Source organism: Cheilinus undulatus, linkage group 21 (genome assembly GCF_018320785.1).
Source record: "Cheilinus undulatus linkage group 21, ASM1832078v1, whole genome shotgun sequence".
NCBI lineage: Eukaryota > Metazoa > Chordata > Actinopteri > Labriformes > Labridae > Cheilinus > Cheilinus undulatus.
This window is the reverse complement of record NC_054885.1, coordinates 22028234-22044932: the sequence shown is the minus strand read 5'-3', so window position 1 is coordinate 22044932 and position 16699 is coordinate 22028234. Positions and strand designations below refer to the sequence as shown.

At 38.0% G+C, this 16699-nt stretch overlaps 1 protein-coding gene across 1 annotated transcript in view; it reads right to left on the bottom strand.

The window, feature by feature from the left end:
* baiap3 (BAI1 associated protein 3) overlaps nt 1-15608 on the bottom strand; it is a 42563-nt gene extending 26955 nt beyond the window's left edge. Inside the window, exons 1-2 of the mRNA XM_041778196.1 lie at nt 15475-15608; nt 2041-2128 (exon numbers count right to left, since the gene is read on the bottom strand). Coding sequence (XP_041634130.1) covers nt 2041-2128; nt 15475-15608 — 222 coding nt within the window. The remainder of the gene's footprint in view (nt 1-2040; nt 2129-15474) is intronic.
* Between the last annotated feature and the right edge of the window lie 1091 nt (nt 15609-16699).

Sequence of the window (16699 nt, the reverse complement as noted above, 5' to 3'; positions counted from 1 at the left end):
AGTGTCCAGTAGGTGGCAGTAACCAAAACAAAGCAACACTCAAACAAAGGGAAAAAGAAGAAATGTATTAGTCTGAGCCATCTGAGCATGTGCTTGAGCACTGTAAAAGGAAATGAGGAAAACACAAAATTTCTGCAAGTTCAACTTTTGTGTGACTCTACTGATGTTTTTTAAATTATAAGTTGAGGCCTAGATACAGGGGTGGGTAAGTATTTTGTGTCATTTAAATTAAATTGTTTGATAATCATCTGTTTTCCCAGAATTCCTTTGTACATTAGACACTTTTGCACCATGGATGAAGTAACAGTAGGCCTGATGTGAGAATTCATTCTGATTTAAAGTGCACTTTTCAATCATAATTTCAAACTAAAAGAGGACAAGTAGGCTTTTCTCAGAATGCCTTTGGACATGAAACACTTTTGCACCATGAGTGAAGTTACCAACTTGGTTAGAGACACCAATATGGTGGGGCTGGTGTACTAAACATCATGGAAAAGCATTTTCTGGTTTAGTGAGCACCTTTCAAGAAACAGTAGTTAAACTAATTTGACTGGCGCTAATATTTGAAATTAAGATGTGTGAAAGATTTAAGTGAAAATTACAATGGATGACACAGGTAAGGTAGAAACCTAAATGTGTAAAAATTATATGTAACTTAACATAGCTTAGCATCTGCTACTTAAGACATGTTTTTCAGTGATATAATTCAATTATCTTGAGTTATTTAAACTCAAGTGAAAGGACACCGTTCTAAAAAATGTGTAAATGCAACACACAATATCTAATGAACTTTGCTGGTCAAAAAGTTAATTAACTTAGTTTTTTAAGGCAATCAGTTTGCATGATTTTTTAAGTAAGGTTTACTAACTGGCTTTTACAGTTCTACTTTATTAGTCCAGTTTGAAGAATGACAGCTCATTGTTTCTGACAAGAGGGTACTTTATCTCCTTTTCGACCACTGGAAGGCTACCTAGAAGGGTACTATAACATACTTTGTCCACTAGAATAGCACCCTAGAGGGAACTTTATCACATTTTGTACATTGAAAGGGCATCCTAGAGGGCATGTGATGAATTATTGCCCACTGGTAGGGCACGCTGGAGGACACTTTATTATGTATTGCCCACTGTACTCTGTCATATTTTGTGTGCTTGAAGGACACCCTGGAAGCCACTTCATCATGTTTCATGTACCATACAGGCATCCAAGAGGGCACATTGTGGTGTTTTTTCAAATATTAGGGCACTAGGGCACACCAGCCTCTGGGTCCACCCTTGACTTATGTTGATATTGCCTAGACTGCCAGGGGACCTGGCACAGTGAGCTTTTCTCTCTCTCTCTCTTTCTTAGTGTCTGTATATTAGTAACTTTAAATCTTAATGTCCCATTTATGTCACTAGCCATGTATCTTCTGGGAGCTTTTTTTGGCTCCTTTGTCTCAATAGTCCCAGTGGATTGTTGCTACAAATGGTCCTCTGCTGTGAACCTGCCTGGCTCTAACAACTAGTCTTACTTCAATTATAATGCTACTGTGGTTATACAAGCTGCTCCAACTGCTATAATTTATTCTTAGTCCTACTCCTATTATCATAACTGTGATAACATTAATTTTAGACCTGCTGTCTTTATTATTATGATCAGTTTATCATAATTACATTGCTGTTCCTGCTAATAATAGAGATTACAATTACTACTGGCACTGTGAAAAAATGTATGGCTAACAGCAGCTGATACTGTTGTCGCTCTCTTTCTTTATATCCTTAAATATATACTGTGCATTCTCTCTTTCTGCGACAAACATTAAATTGCTCATCATAAAGATCTGAAAAGCATGATTGCCTCATTAGTAATGGCAGCAGCAGAAGCAGAACACCAGCTTGTCAGAGCAGAGCTTACATTCTTCTGATCACCTTACTCAACACGGCCCTTCTGTCTACAAACGTCACACTGGCCACAACGGAGGGCTGAGTAACAGCGCTGAGTCCTTCTGAACACGTAAAGAGGGGCAGCAGATGGAAAAGTAGAAGGTGAGTAGGTTACCTCAGCCCGGGCAGCCCGTAGCATGTTCTCCTGTTTCTGCAGGATGGCATTCACTCGCTCAAAGAACTCCATGCTCTCCTCAGAAATCCTGCCGAGACGAGGAAACAGATAAAAAATAATTTCTATAATGATGCTGAAACTTGGGTGAATACATTTGTTTTATGAAAAGAACAAAAATATTTAGAAATTGATCATATCTGTTGAGGGGCGACCATTATTCTGTCACAAGAGAATTTCAGACTAACTATCAGAGTATAAGTCATTGGAGTGTTTCAATAATAGAAAAACTGTTAACATCACAACTAGGACAACATTTGGTAAGCTTGGGAAGACAATGGCTGTCATCAGCATCAGGTATTCACAAGCTAATGTCAACTCTAGCAAGGAACTGGACAAAAAACATGGTACATATTAGCCTACCTAACCCAGTAGGAAGGTATAAATGAATAGCTCAAGTAGTAAGAATTAGCAGAGATCTTACAGGCCTATTATTCTTGCAGTTTTCCTTATTATAAAGTAAAATGTGTAAATTCCTTGACATAATATTAATAGCAAGTAATATGTGTCAGAAAGCCTGTGTAATTTTGGTAGTAGTATAAATTAGTAGCAAAGATGTAAAAATTGCTAATGTACTGTTAGCTAAGAAGAGGTAACATATCATTTTGGTTCTACTCCATACAGAGGGTAAAAGCTTATATCAATTTGGTAATAGCATAAATAAATAGGGAAGGTGTCATTAAATTGCTAATGTAATATAACCTTTAGCTAAGTCTTTGTTTGCTAAGTAGTAGAAAGCTATATTTTAAAAGTAGTAGGCTACCATCAATTAATAGAAAAGGTGTCAATAAATTGCTGCTGTAATGTTAGCTAAGAAGTGGTCCTTAGGCCAGTGGTTCCCAAAGTGGGGGTCGTGAGACGGTGAAGGGGGGTTTTATGCTTTCCATAAAACTCAGAGAAATTTCATATGATTAAAAAACATAAATTGTATCTATCATTTTACAAAATATTGTTAAAATGAGTTCAAATTAAAATCAAAATGTAGTTATTAAGTGATAATTGTGGTTGTAAAAGTTATAAAAACTAATGCAAGTTATGTACATGATGCTTTGTGCAATATGGTGCTCTTTATCCCCCTCAAGGGAAGATGGGGGTCCCCGATCTCTGATGCTGTTTTTTGGGTGGTCATGGGCTTAAAAGTTTGGCTTTATCATTTTGGTGTTACACCACACAGTAGGTATAAGCTTATATTGTTTCGGTAAAATTCAGTATTATCATGTGAAACGTGTAAATTCCTTGCCATGAAAATATTAGCTATTCATTTGTGGCAGAATGCCCATATCATTTTATCATAAATCAATAGGAAGGGTGTAAGAAATTGCTAATGTAATGCTAGCTAAGTAATGGTAGCTTATATAATTTTGTTGTTACTCCACACAGTAGGTAAAAGCTTATATTTTTTGCTAGTAACATGAATCAATACTAATTTATCAATACCTTGCTAATGTTGGCTAAGAAGTGGTGTATTTTTTTTTATCGTTTTGGTGTTGTACCACACAGTAGGTAAGCTTATAGTTTTCGCAATAACACGATAGGAAAGGCATCAATAAATGTCTGATGTAATATAACCTATAGTGTTTGATTGCTAAGTGGCAAAAAGCTTCTGTTTTGGTAGTAAACTAACATGATTCCATAGGAAAGGTGTAAAATTGCTACTGTAATGTTAGCTAAGAAGTGGTAGATTAAGCTTTATCGTTTTTGTGTTACACCACACAATATTGTGTTGGTGGTATTCCATATTATGATATGAAATGTTTAAATTCCTTGCCATGATAATTACAGCATTTAAGCCCCCTAGCGTGGAAATGGCAGCAGAATGATGCCACTAGCCACACTTATACCCTTGTTGCAAATCAAAATAATCTTCCTATTAACATTGAACTACTTGACTCCATCAGCTACAGTTAGGCACCATGTTATCTTAGCAAGGGCAGACCCTAGTTCTCAGGGAAACAACATGTCTGCACTCTGTATGAAGCATGTTAATCTACTATGATGAGCTTGGCTGCATGAAAAAATGCAAATTATGTTCTCTGTTTCCTACAGGTGTGAGTGAAACCCCCGGTCTCTTGCTGGTCTCAGTTGTCATGGTGATATAGGCACACTCACAAGGGAAGTAACTGGCTGAACACCTTGGGAATCCCCACCACCTCTCACCCCCACCCCCCCTTTCAAATCTCTCAGTGGGCATCTTTCTCCTGGCCTGTATGGAAATCAGTGGAGCAGGCAGCAGCTCTGATGTGAGCTGTAGCGGAGCCGTTGGGAACAGCCATGCTGTCTGCCTGTAACCCCAGCATCTCCAGCTTCCGTCTTCCTCCTCATTTCCCAGCCATCCCTTGTCACATTATGCAGAAGAGCCGTCCGCAGAGGCCCCCGTCACGCTCCTTTATTAGCGTCATCACATCGCAGCAGGCATGTGGCAGCACATCCCAGCACCCACTGACTCTCAACGTGGTGGGGAGTAGATGGCAAACCCCTGAGATATTGATGGGGACTAATGACAGTCTTGCTGAGTTTACAGCAAAATCAAACTTTGCAAAAATGAAATTATGACATATTCAGTAAATAAAAAGGTTAAAATCTTTTATAAACGCTGACTAACTGTTAAACATTGACTATTCTATGAAAAAAGGCAACCATATCCCACAACACACAGGTTTTTACAAACAAATCAGATTGAAGGAACTGTTGCAACTAACATTTAATTTAATTTTGAAATGGACCCTTTGCCTGTTTTCCTACAATATAACACAAAATAATGCAATATTATGCATGACAGTATAATACATGTATTTGTATGTGTAAGCTGTTACTGGAAGATAATTCTCAGGCAGTAAATATAGTGATTTTTCTAAGCACAAAACCAATATAATAAATATAAATCCCACAGGTCAGCTCAGATCAGCACTGTTGGCTTTGTTTCTCCAGTATTTTCTATGTTCCAGGTGTATTGGTTTATAAAGACTTTTTTTTGTCTAGTGACTGGTAGCTTTTCCTCAAAAATACAAAAAGAACCTCTTAAATGTCAAAGTAAACAAATTTCTACAAAGTAATGTCAATAAAATAAAAATATGTCTGTCTATGTCTGTCAGGTAGCACGGGGATCAGGCATAAACAGCCCTTTTCAAGTCTAGCCACAAATTCTCTCTTGAATTCAGGTCTGGGCTTTGACTTGGCCACTCCAGAACATTCACCTTGTTGTTTTTAAACCATTTCTCAGTGGCTTTCAGAGTCTTTGGGTCGTTGTCTTGATGGAAAATACATTTTCTCCCAAACTGCAGTTCTCTTGCACACTGAATACATTTTACTCCAGGATTTTCCAATAGTTTTTTGTACATTTATTTTACTCTCTACTTTACAAGCCTTCCTGGGCCGGGCTGAAAAGCATTCCCACAGCATGATGCTGCCACCATGGTGCTTCACAGTGGTGATGGTGTGTTTGGTGTTTTCAAGACATAGCGTTGTGTCTGATGGCCAAAAAGCACCATTTTGGTCTCATCAGACCAAAGAACTTTCTTCTGCTAGACCATGGAATCTCCCACATGCCTTTTGACAAACTCGAGCTGAGATTCAATGAGAGTTTTAGTCCCTCCCATAACGCTTTGATAGGTGAAGAACCTGGGCAACAGTAGCTGTATGCAGAGTCTCTCTAACTTCACCTGCTGAAGCTTGTGACTCCTTCAGAGTAGTCATGTGTGATGGCCTGATCGAGGCAGATTTACACATACGCTATATTTCCACCATTTCTTGATGATGGATTTGACTGAACTCTGGGGGTTGTTCAGTGCCTTGGAAACTTTTGTATACATCCCCTGACTTTACTTTTCAATACCCTTTTCTCTGAGTTGCTTGAAGTGTTCTTTTGTCTTCATGGTGTAATGGTGGCCAGGAATACTGTTTAACCACTGACTGGACCTAGACAAAGGCGTCTTTATACTACAATCATTTGAGACACATTCACCGCACAGGTGATCCCCTTTTCACTAACTGTGGGACTGTGAGCCCCAGTTGGTTGGACCTCTGTTGAATGAGGTCAGTCCCTCTAAATAGGGTGAATATTTATGCACACCAAATATTTCATTATTTGGTAGTAGAATTTTTAGGTAACAAAGTCAATCTGATGCTTTTAGCCTCACTATCACGTGTGAGAATTCACTACAAATTAAGTCTACAATCTATGAATGCCTCCCCAAACAAATCCCGTTCCAATGACAAGGCAAGGGAGGCTTTACTTTTACAGTTTGCTCACATAGTACAAACAGGCTTTATTTGATCGTGATACATGTGAGACACTCAATTCTCTCCACATTCATCTTCAATCATCCAGGGCTTTCTCATATCCAGAAATCTGTCTCTTCCTCTGTCAGTCACACAGCTTGAGGATTTGTCAAGACAGTTTGGGATCTTTTTGTTTTGAGCTTTGGGACTGCATGTTTTTGAGCAGAGTTAATTCCCCAAAAGATGCAAATCAAATTAAATGGTTTGTTACATCCTAGGAAAAATTCTCATGTCTTTTAACCTTTCCCTTTCTTTCACACAGACATGCTCACACACACACACACACACACACACACATGCGCGGGAAGAATAACAAACTGATTTGATGTTGCTAGGAAACAGGTCCATTTTTTACACTGTCATTTTATCCTAATTTATTTTCAGAATTCATTCAATTGCAATTTCCTGTCTGGAGAGTAAATCAGGAGGAAAACATAAATAACAGCATGAACACTCTGAACTTCTTCCATCTGCCACAGTATGTGTTTAAACATGACTAATTGGGAGTGTGAAGGTTACTGCAGCCCACACTTCAAACTTCAATGTAATATGGCGTTGCATGCATGGTAATTAATAGTGCAGACATTGCTGTTGTCTGCAGCGTTAAAGACAATGTGATACCTATGCATTCTAATGGAAGTCACTGCTTTTTAAATGAGGTTCGTCACAATTGTCAGTGCATATATTCAGCCCCTTAATACCAACACTGCACTGTTTGTTTTACACTAATCACACATTCGATTAAGCTACAAAACGTCACATGTGAAAAGGATCAAACGTGGAGATATGAGTACAACAGCTCTGATACAATCTCCCCATTCAATAACCCGTGAAACAGCAGTCTCCCAGCTCCAGCAACCGGCAGACAGAGCAGCAGCCTGGTGTGAAATGACATCCAGATCGGGTCTTCTTGGGGGCTTCACAATTGTGTTTCACAGTTTTTGCTTCCTCACTGTGCGGGTCAATAGCTGAGGAAGGTTTTAATAAAGAGGCAAAGGGCAGCTCAAATGCTCAGAAGCTCCCACATCATTACAGACTGTAAGACAGATAAGTCAGCGCAGAGGAATTCCTTTGATTTGATTCATTAAAGAAGGAATATTTGACCTGATCTACAGGGAAAGAGCTGTTGTCGGAGCATTATGGGTATTCCTTCCACAGGGAACAGATGTAAAGCAGATCTATCATTGATGACCAGAACTGTAAGTGCATGAGGTTAATAATGAAATGACAGAACAATGAATTGATCCATGCTTTCCATGTAATCAAAGGCGATTGTTGCTTATTCCCCTGAGCTCTACTGCTGTGCAACATCCATAAAGAACAACATAAATGAGCCACAATTGAACTTACAGATGGTTTCGTTTGTCACAATTAACATGGGAACTATTGTTGACTCAAAGTCAGCAACACATGCACCATTCTTCTTGAAAAAATGCTCTTAGGTTTCTGTTGTCAGCCAGTGACATAATAATGGATCTCACTGAGTTACAAGGTGGTAAACAAATGAAACAGCAAAGTTATGCAACAAAAAAATCAATCCTTGTGTTTGAAGGATGTTTTTATATGCTTTATATGTTTAGGGGAAAAATCTCATCAAGGATCTCTTTAATAGACTTATATAGAGTCTGATGAGTATTTACTTGCACATTTAAAATTTATTTAAATAGAAAATATTCATTTTACAAGACATATCTTTAGATTTTGACCTCTTTTAAAGGTAAGACATGACAAGCTTCAGATTACTGTATAAGTAATGGTGGCACCACCAGTTTTATCTTTAAGCAAATTGAAGCAGCGATGAGGCTCACAATAAAAAAAAGATTCATTCCATTTAAGCATAATAAAATCAGTCTTAATCAGTTTATTGTTGTAAACAGACAAAAATCACATGCATTTCACTATTCATACGATTTATTTTTCTTTATAACTTTCCCATAAAATGTATGAAAAATCATCATTAGTACATGTTTGCAATAATCCAAGCAGAAATATTGCTCACAGTGAAAATATAAACTGATATAAACCACATGAGTATAATAAAACTGTAATCAAGTTATAAAGTTATAAAAATGACCAAAACTCACACCTATTCTCCCATTTATACCATAAAATTTCTATAGATTAGTAAAAATGGCCATTAAATAATTGACCGCTTCCACCAACACTGTAGAGTACTGTTATCCTACATTATTATAAGTTATTTGTCAAGAAAATACCCTTTGTATGGTTGCTAAATGAGTTGGCCATAGGTATTGTAGGCATATGTCCAATAGAGTTCCTCCGATTTTCATGTAAAAAAAAATGTCAGTAATTGTTAACAAAACATATCATGACATTTAGTCTTTACATTCAACTTTAAAATGTGTAGTTGTGTGTGGTTAGTTATAATTTTAGAGCCATTTTTTTGGGACCAAAAGGGATGTAAAACTGCATTTTTCAAGTTCTGGAAGAAACAGGAAGTTTGAGACGCTCTGAGCCACCTCTGATAGGTCGGCTTGTGCAATGTCACTTTCTGTGATGTTGACTGATCTCTACTGATTGCCTAAGAAAAATCATTCTGGTTCTATAGGGTGATGTAGTCGTGACATAATTTTGTAGGCAAACCTGGAAGTTAGCATCACATGGGTTCCCTCGGCGTCAAGCCTGTGGGATTTTTCAATGGGTTTTTGGATTATTGCTAAAAGTAAGATCTGTGCCTAATAAAGTTTATGAAACTTACATGTTTTGTTCATAAAGATACTCTTCATAAATTGATAATATAAGCATCATATCTGGTTTGTTAATCTAACTGATGAAAGTAAAAAGCTAATGTAATGCTATATTGAACTACAACGCGGTCAACTGAATTTAACGTCATCACCCGCGGATACAAGCAAATCGCAGGCTCATTTGCCGTGCTTTGGATGATGACGTACAGTCTTCCCCCAAACACGCTTTAGTCGTTGTTAGCTGTCTTTTAGCAACCGCCTTTATTAAGACGTGAAAAGATACACAATTCAAAGGTGGGGCCTGTTTCAGATGTATTTTATGTTGTAGGATAAAACTTTAAACTCTATTGAGCTTGTGTTCACCACAGACCTTATTTCAGGCATTTATATTTTCAAAAATCCCATAGACTTTCAGACGAGGACCAGAAGTGCTAAAATGCCAACTCACTTGTGTGTTTTCAGACTCATTCCTGCACCTCTCTATAGTACCACAAAGAGTTGGGGGAAGGCCATGTAGGAAGTTGACCAAAGCAACCATATACGGTTCCTTGCTCCATGAAGGGTTAAGTGGCAAAAACACTGGGCATTACTACTAAAAATAGTCCCAAGTAAATGTTTCATTTGCATAAAGCCAAAGTGTTCTAGTTTTTTTGGTTAAATATGGAGCCTTTTATAGAAAAAGTTTTAAAAGAAGCCCTCATTTGGTGTGAAAGAAAACAACACACTACTCCTTTAAATGTGGAGCACATATATAATCTAGATATATAATTACTTGACATTATAGGTCTCTTTTAATGCTATTCAAAATGGATTGTGTTATTCTCAATTAATTAAAAAAAGAGGATGTGATATAGTGCCACAGGAGTCAAATTCATTAAAGGCACAGTAGCGAGCTCACTTGTGAAAACACAGTGGAGTGTTCTGCTGATGACAAGAAGAGAATTAACAAATAATAACAAGGCAAAAGGCTAATTTAATTCAGTGTCCCTGTGGGTTTTTAGGCAGTACACCACCCAGTCAAGCTCAGCTCAGTGTCTTGAGCACTACAGCCACCTCACAAAGAGGCAAAAGCATAATTTACTTGACTTAATTAAAAGGTTCATCTCCAATATGCAGCGACTGATCTGCCGACTGTGCCACTGGGTCAACAACTGGGGACGGAGCAGCCCAAATCCACCTGGCCTCATTTGCAAATTCTCAATTAAAGCGAGAGTGCAGGCAGGCCGGCAGCAGTGTGAATGGATAACAAAGATCAACAGCCTGCCTCTAATGATGAGCACTACGGGTGTGTGCACTGCTCATCGGGGGGGCTTTAACACCAGGGAGCTGGCATAGGGAATGAGGAAAAGGTGAGATTCTGACAGACAAGATCACTCTTTAATGAATATCACAAAAATGCAAAAAGATGGATAGCATTAAAGAATACGCGTCAAAATAAACTCAGAGAAAATGTCTTTAGGTCGGATTTTCAAAATCGGTCAGTGTTCAAAACAACATCTGAGGTTATCTTTCACGTTAAAAATAGACTCCATCGTCATTACAAGTATAAGTTCACACAGTGGCTGCCGCCTGTGTTTAGGTTGCTATAGAAACCTCAGGTTCATACTATTACTTTTGGCTCCAGATGAAGCTTCAAGCCAAGCGGGGGAAAATGTCTGATTTTACCTGTGCAACTTTATTAGTTTCTTTGAAGCAGGCGAGGAAAACTAGAAAAACATGAAAAACAAAAGGAAAACCCACATACATACACTTTTCAGTGCGGTGTTCAAAGGAGAGAAAAAGGCAAAAAGAGCAGCTGTGAAGACAGAAATCCACAAAGACTTTGTTTATTCTCGACATCAGACATCTAAAGACGAATAAAGACAGTACAACAGAGAACAAGACTTTAAACTATACACATAGATTGTATTCATACTGAAGCTACATACAAACATGTACACACACATACATAGAGTAAATAAGATACAGAGCATGATGACAAAACATACAAACATATGTATTAACATTTATTTACAAAGAATATTCAATAACATCAAATTAACACATAATCTATGAAAATAGGAATAAAGGTCATGTTTGGTATTTTAAGAATTAATGTCGACACAAGTACAGATGCCAGCTTAGGGAAACATCTGGTGTTCATTAACCATGGGCATTCATTATAATAAAATATAAACAGAATTCTGTTTGTTATCATTAATCTTAGAGGGGTACAACTTTATATCCTCAGTAGATTTGTATTTTATTACATGAAAACTATGGCTAGATGATTAAAAGTATATTTTTTTTACTGTACTTTTTCCACATCTGATAGATAATGATGTTGTAATGAGGTCAAAAAATTCTGAGATAAAGCCACTGTTAAGACCTTACATAAAGTTTATTTCATCATAGAGGGTTTTTTGACCCAAATTGAATTTGAAAGAGTGATTTGGGTACAGTTTTCACCAACAGCAAATCAGCTTTATTGACCAAGAATGCTTACGCAACAAGGAATCTGACTCTGGTTAGCTTTGTTTTCAGTGTACAGGAAATAAACATTAAATACAAAAAAGGAATCAACTGAAAAAGTATAAAAATTACGATTCAAATATGTATAAGCTCTTGTCGGTATTTTTTCTAACAAGTTCATGTGCATTGATAGTATGGTTGCAAGGTGTGCAAAGGATGAAAGGATGCTGTCTAAACTTGATCAGAGCATGGGTGTAGCACAATGGGAAAAAAGAATACTGACAGTAGGGAGGGGCCCTTGAGAAGCCTGCAATGAAAAGTGTGTTTTTATTTATTTATTTAGTAATTAGTGTGATTATTGAATCAAATCAACTTAACGAATCAGTTGACAGACTGACATTTGTATCAAATAGAGTAAAATAGAATACCCAGGGGCCCCTGCTCCTCCTTTAAAAGGATACTTCAACATTTTGGCAAATTTGCCCATTGCCATAATTCATATAGTCTTAGTAATAGGTTTGTTTCTGTTAGTTGTCGGTGCAAGCTTTTTCTAGATCTGGGGGGACCGATATACCAGCTGCACAGCTAATGCTATGTAAGCAGACAGTATTTTTTGCTTTCCCTCATCAAACTCATCAAATACACAATCCAACAACTCCAAAACACTCTCGTGGACAAGTTGTGACCTGTACATTCACCATGCTATGAAATAATCATGGAACATCACGAGACAGAGATGTTTTAAAGTTAAATGCAAAGCCAGAACTACACTCCAGACATGGCTGCTGCACTGTGTCACTCCGCCCAGTGGTTTACTCAAGAAAGTAGTTCAGAGTATTTGCTTCATGAGTCGTAATGTTACATAATTATATGTTATTATTTCATAGCATGGTGAATGTACAGGTCACAACTTGTCCACGAGAGTGTTTTGGAGTTGTTGGATTGTGTATTTGATGAGTTTGACGAGGGAAAGCAAAAAAATACTGTCTGCTTACATAGCATTAGCTGTGCAGCTGGTATATCGGTCCCCCCAGATCTAGAAAAAGCTTGCACCAACAACTAAAGGAAACAAACCTATTACTAAGACTATAGGAATTACTGCAATGGGCAAATTTGCCAAAATGTTGAAGTATCCCTTTAAAATGTCCAAATGGTGTAGTCCAGCACTGCAAAATAATGCAAGTAGATTTAATTTAACCATAGTAAAAATACTGTTCACAAATGGGAAAATTCTGGTTCAAAATACATTAAAATGCATATATATTCGTAAAACATTTGTTGCTTGGCCAACAGGTTAAGGGGGCCCTGTGTAAAAATTAATTTCCATTATTTGAATATGGTAAATTGATTAAGTTAGTTATTAGTTAGTGTTCTTAATCTCCTCTCTCCACCAATAAGAACCCAGCGCTGAACCTGGGGGGGCAGAGCCTTCTCCAAAGCTGCCCCCTCCCTCTGGAACTCAGTCCCTAAACATATCTCATTCAAATCAAAGCTGAAAACTCACCTTTTTAAACCGGCTTTTAATGTTGCTGTCTTGTCACTTTAATTGCTTGCTTGCTTGTTTGTTTGGGAGGGATGTCCTTTTTTGTGTAATATCTTGTTATTATTATTGTGCAGTGTCTTAGTGTTTTGAAAAGTGCTTTATAAATAAAATGTATTAGTAGTAGTAGTAGTAGTACTTTAAGTAGGTTAATTAAGGCAACACAACATGAGATAAAGTATTTTACCACAGAGAGCTTTACAGCATTGGTTTACAGTGAATAGATTCATTACAACATTTGAGTATGGAAAATTAATGAAATTAGTAATTAGTACGGTAACTAGATGAATTAGTGCAAATGTTTTTATAAGAAGTGAGGCATTTTACCACAGACAGCCTTCTTACAGAGTTTAAGTTACATCGGATACATTAAATACGTTTGAGTACAGTTAATAGATAAAAGTAGTAATTAGTACAGTAAGTAGATTGTTAAGTGCAAATGTGCATATGAGGTGAGGTATTCATCTGTAGTGATTTAATTTACAGTTAATAGATTAGTGAGTCTAAATGTGCATATGAGATGAGGCTGTTACCACAGTGAGCACCACTCAAACTCACCTCCGTAACATGGAAACCCCCGCCACTCTGTATTTACAGCAAGTTGAGGTCAGTGTTGCTCAGCGCCACCCCCCCCCCCCCCCCCATTGGGCTCACTTTTAAGTGCATTTCTTTCTTCTTCTGGGAAATGTATGAATCAAAACAGAACATCAGTTCTCTGTTTAGTAAAAATGCATCATGAGGTCCCATTTTTATGAATTGAGTCCTCAGTTTAGTACAAAAAGTAAACCATTGAGATGGGCAACGCTGGTTTGCATTCTTCACAGGGTGTTATTGTTTTGACTGAGAGTCCCCAGGCAGCAGAATTTTACATACAGTGCATTTAAGCAGGTACAGTATCACCATGGATGGTATGATATGGCACATTACTAGTTTCCATCCATAACCGGGCCTGTCCAAAGAAAAGGCTGGGCCTTTGAAAAGTCCAGTGAATGGGCCCTTCCCTGATGGGATTTAATGACATCATTATAAGTGTGTTGGTGCATTAGCTTTAGCATTAGACTCCAGGATAACATAACCACCTTAACAAGACTAAGATAAGCTACTGGTGCTGACAAGAAAATAACAAACTCCCATGAAGCATCCTGACTGTTTCTGCCTCAGCTATACACAGGCAGACATTATTTACTGTCGTCTTAGGTTTGTATGTAAGCTATGTCTATGCCATCAGCTTGTCCAATAGTTCAGTGGTAAAATAGCTGGCTATCATTTATGGGACTGGGGTTCACCTCCCAATAACTTTATAATTATCAATGTCTGTATGGGTTTTTAAAAAAAAAATAATTTTCTGGAATAACAATAACACACAACAAGAGCACACGGTACATCTCTCCTTTTGGCTGTTCCTTATATCAAAGTTGTACCACTTCATCCGAGAATTAAAAAATCAAATATTTTTACTATGTTGAAGGTTTTTGCAGCATTTCCACAGAGTTCTTTTATCACCTAAATTGAAAATGCATCTTACGACTGGTGGAGGGAATCCCCAAAGTAGGCTTGAAGAAAAGATTTATTTACTGTAGTTTGATTTCTTATTTTTGTAAAAGTGATGTTTTGATATTTGTTTATGTATGACTGAAAACATAAGCACATTTAATGACACAAAAACGTACATGTACACGCACATATAAATACATATACAAACACACACAACATAACCCATTAAATTTTTTAACAAGTTCAGACAAACAGCAAATAAATGGACTGGAATAAATGGACACTCCTGTGAAGACGGAGTCATGAGGTGCAAACTGTAGTACAAGAAAGCAGAATTTGTGATCCGAGGCCGAGCCTGACTGTGCATGTAATAGTGCGGTTGATGTGTCCTTTGGGGGTAACGCAGCTTGTGCATGGCTGGCTCGAAGGAAGTCACAGCTCTGGAATAAATGCCAACCGCATTAAAACACCAAGTTGACAAGAAATGATGACCTGTGGCTTCAGCTGGTTGACCAGTGGAAAACAAACACAAAAACACATATGAATTATTGCTTGTAAGTGTGTGCTGCTGTTGTCCAACAGGCTGTTATTATCTTTCAGCAGCTACGCTGACTGCAGTCTAATTTCCCAAGCTCTACTTGTGCTCAACTGTAATAAGCAAGCAAATCCTAACTCCAGCAATGAACTGTGTTTCTAGAAACAGTAATATATTCACAGCTTGCTCATGCATGGCCTTTTTTGTTTCTACTTGTAGGAAATCAAAAGCCAGAGCAGAGAGCTGCATTATAACCTGACTAAAAATATCATGAATAGATGAATCTCTCTTACTGTCAAGAAAACTGACTGACAAAAAGGTACAGAACTTCACATCATGTTGAACTGCGCGTGTGAGAAAAAGTGACTCACCTGCGAGGTAAAGGCTCAGGAGTGTGTGTGAGTGGACTGCTGGCAGTGGGCGGAGCCTCCCTTCTGCTTCTCAGTGACTGGCTCCTCTGCACCTGTCTCAGCACACTACTCTTCAGGTCCAGGAGGGTAGTCATGATGTTTCACTGCCAGAAAACACAGAAAACACCCATTTAAATGGTAACATGCCATTAATTAGTAACCAATTTCAAGAAAATATCAACTGGGAGTGAGTGGCACAAACAGCACTTTTACGTAAGCCCTTGCTGTTGTAGTGCACCTACTCCCAAATGCCTTTACAAGTGCAGTGCAAGTTTCAGTTTTCAGTGGGATCGCTGTATTGCTAATTTACATGGCAATGAGAACAGAGATTTAGCTAAAGATAGCACAAAGTTTCAAAACTTCACATATTCAAGCACCAAAATTCCACTGTCTCAGATAAAACCATGGTGCAATCAGTACCTCCCCTTTGGACATGACTGAAGGACTTAATAGAAAACTGTGGTCCTGGGAAACAAAAGTTGACTATCAAACCTTTTTGAGGTGCTGTGAGCCTATTTTGACGGGATAATGCAGTTGGGCTGCGCAAGATTGAAACCAGAGCATGGCAGAACAAGCTAGGCTAACAAGCAGCAGAGCCTCAGTGAACTGATTTCTGACACTAAAGCTGCTGCATTGATCGATTTGTGTTACATTTACCGATCCAGTGCTTGCAGACCGATGTGCTCAGATCTTTGATGTAAATCGGTTGTCCAATTCAAATCAGTAAACCACCTGGGACAAAGCGGCAGCTACGCCTTCATGTGAGCTTGGGTCTGTTGAAAGTATCAGTACTGTTTGATTTATGGTAGCTGTTAAGAGCCGGATGGTTGGTTTTGGTGTTTTTTAGTAGAAAAAAAATGATTACTTTTTTTTTCTTATTTGGGCACAAGTGCTCCGTATATATTTTAAACTGAACAAAATCGCATGAAAACTGGCCCTACACACTACCATGGCCCTTCCTGGAGCATGCATTGTTCTTCTGTACCTGGGGAACATTAAAAGCTAGCTGTCCAGCAAAGGATGCTCCTGATAGGTTGGCTAGATAACACCTCAGTTGGAGTATACTTTCCAGGACCTCTTTTTATACCAGTCTGGGGTGTTACTCTAAACTATCCAGTTATTGTGTTAAATATTGAGAACCTCAGAGCAGACAAAACTTGTGCCACCCCTGAGGTCTTTATCACCC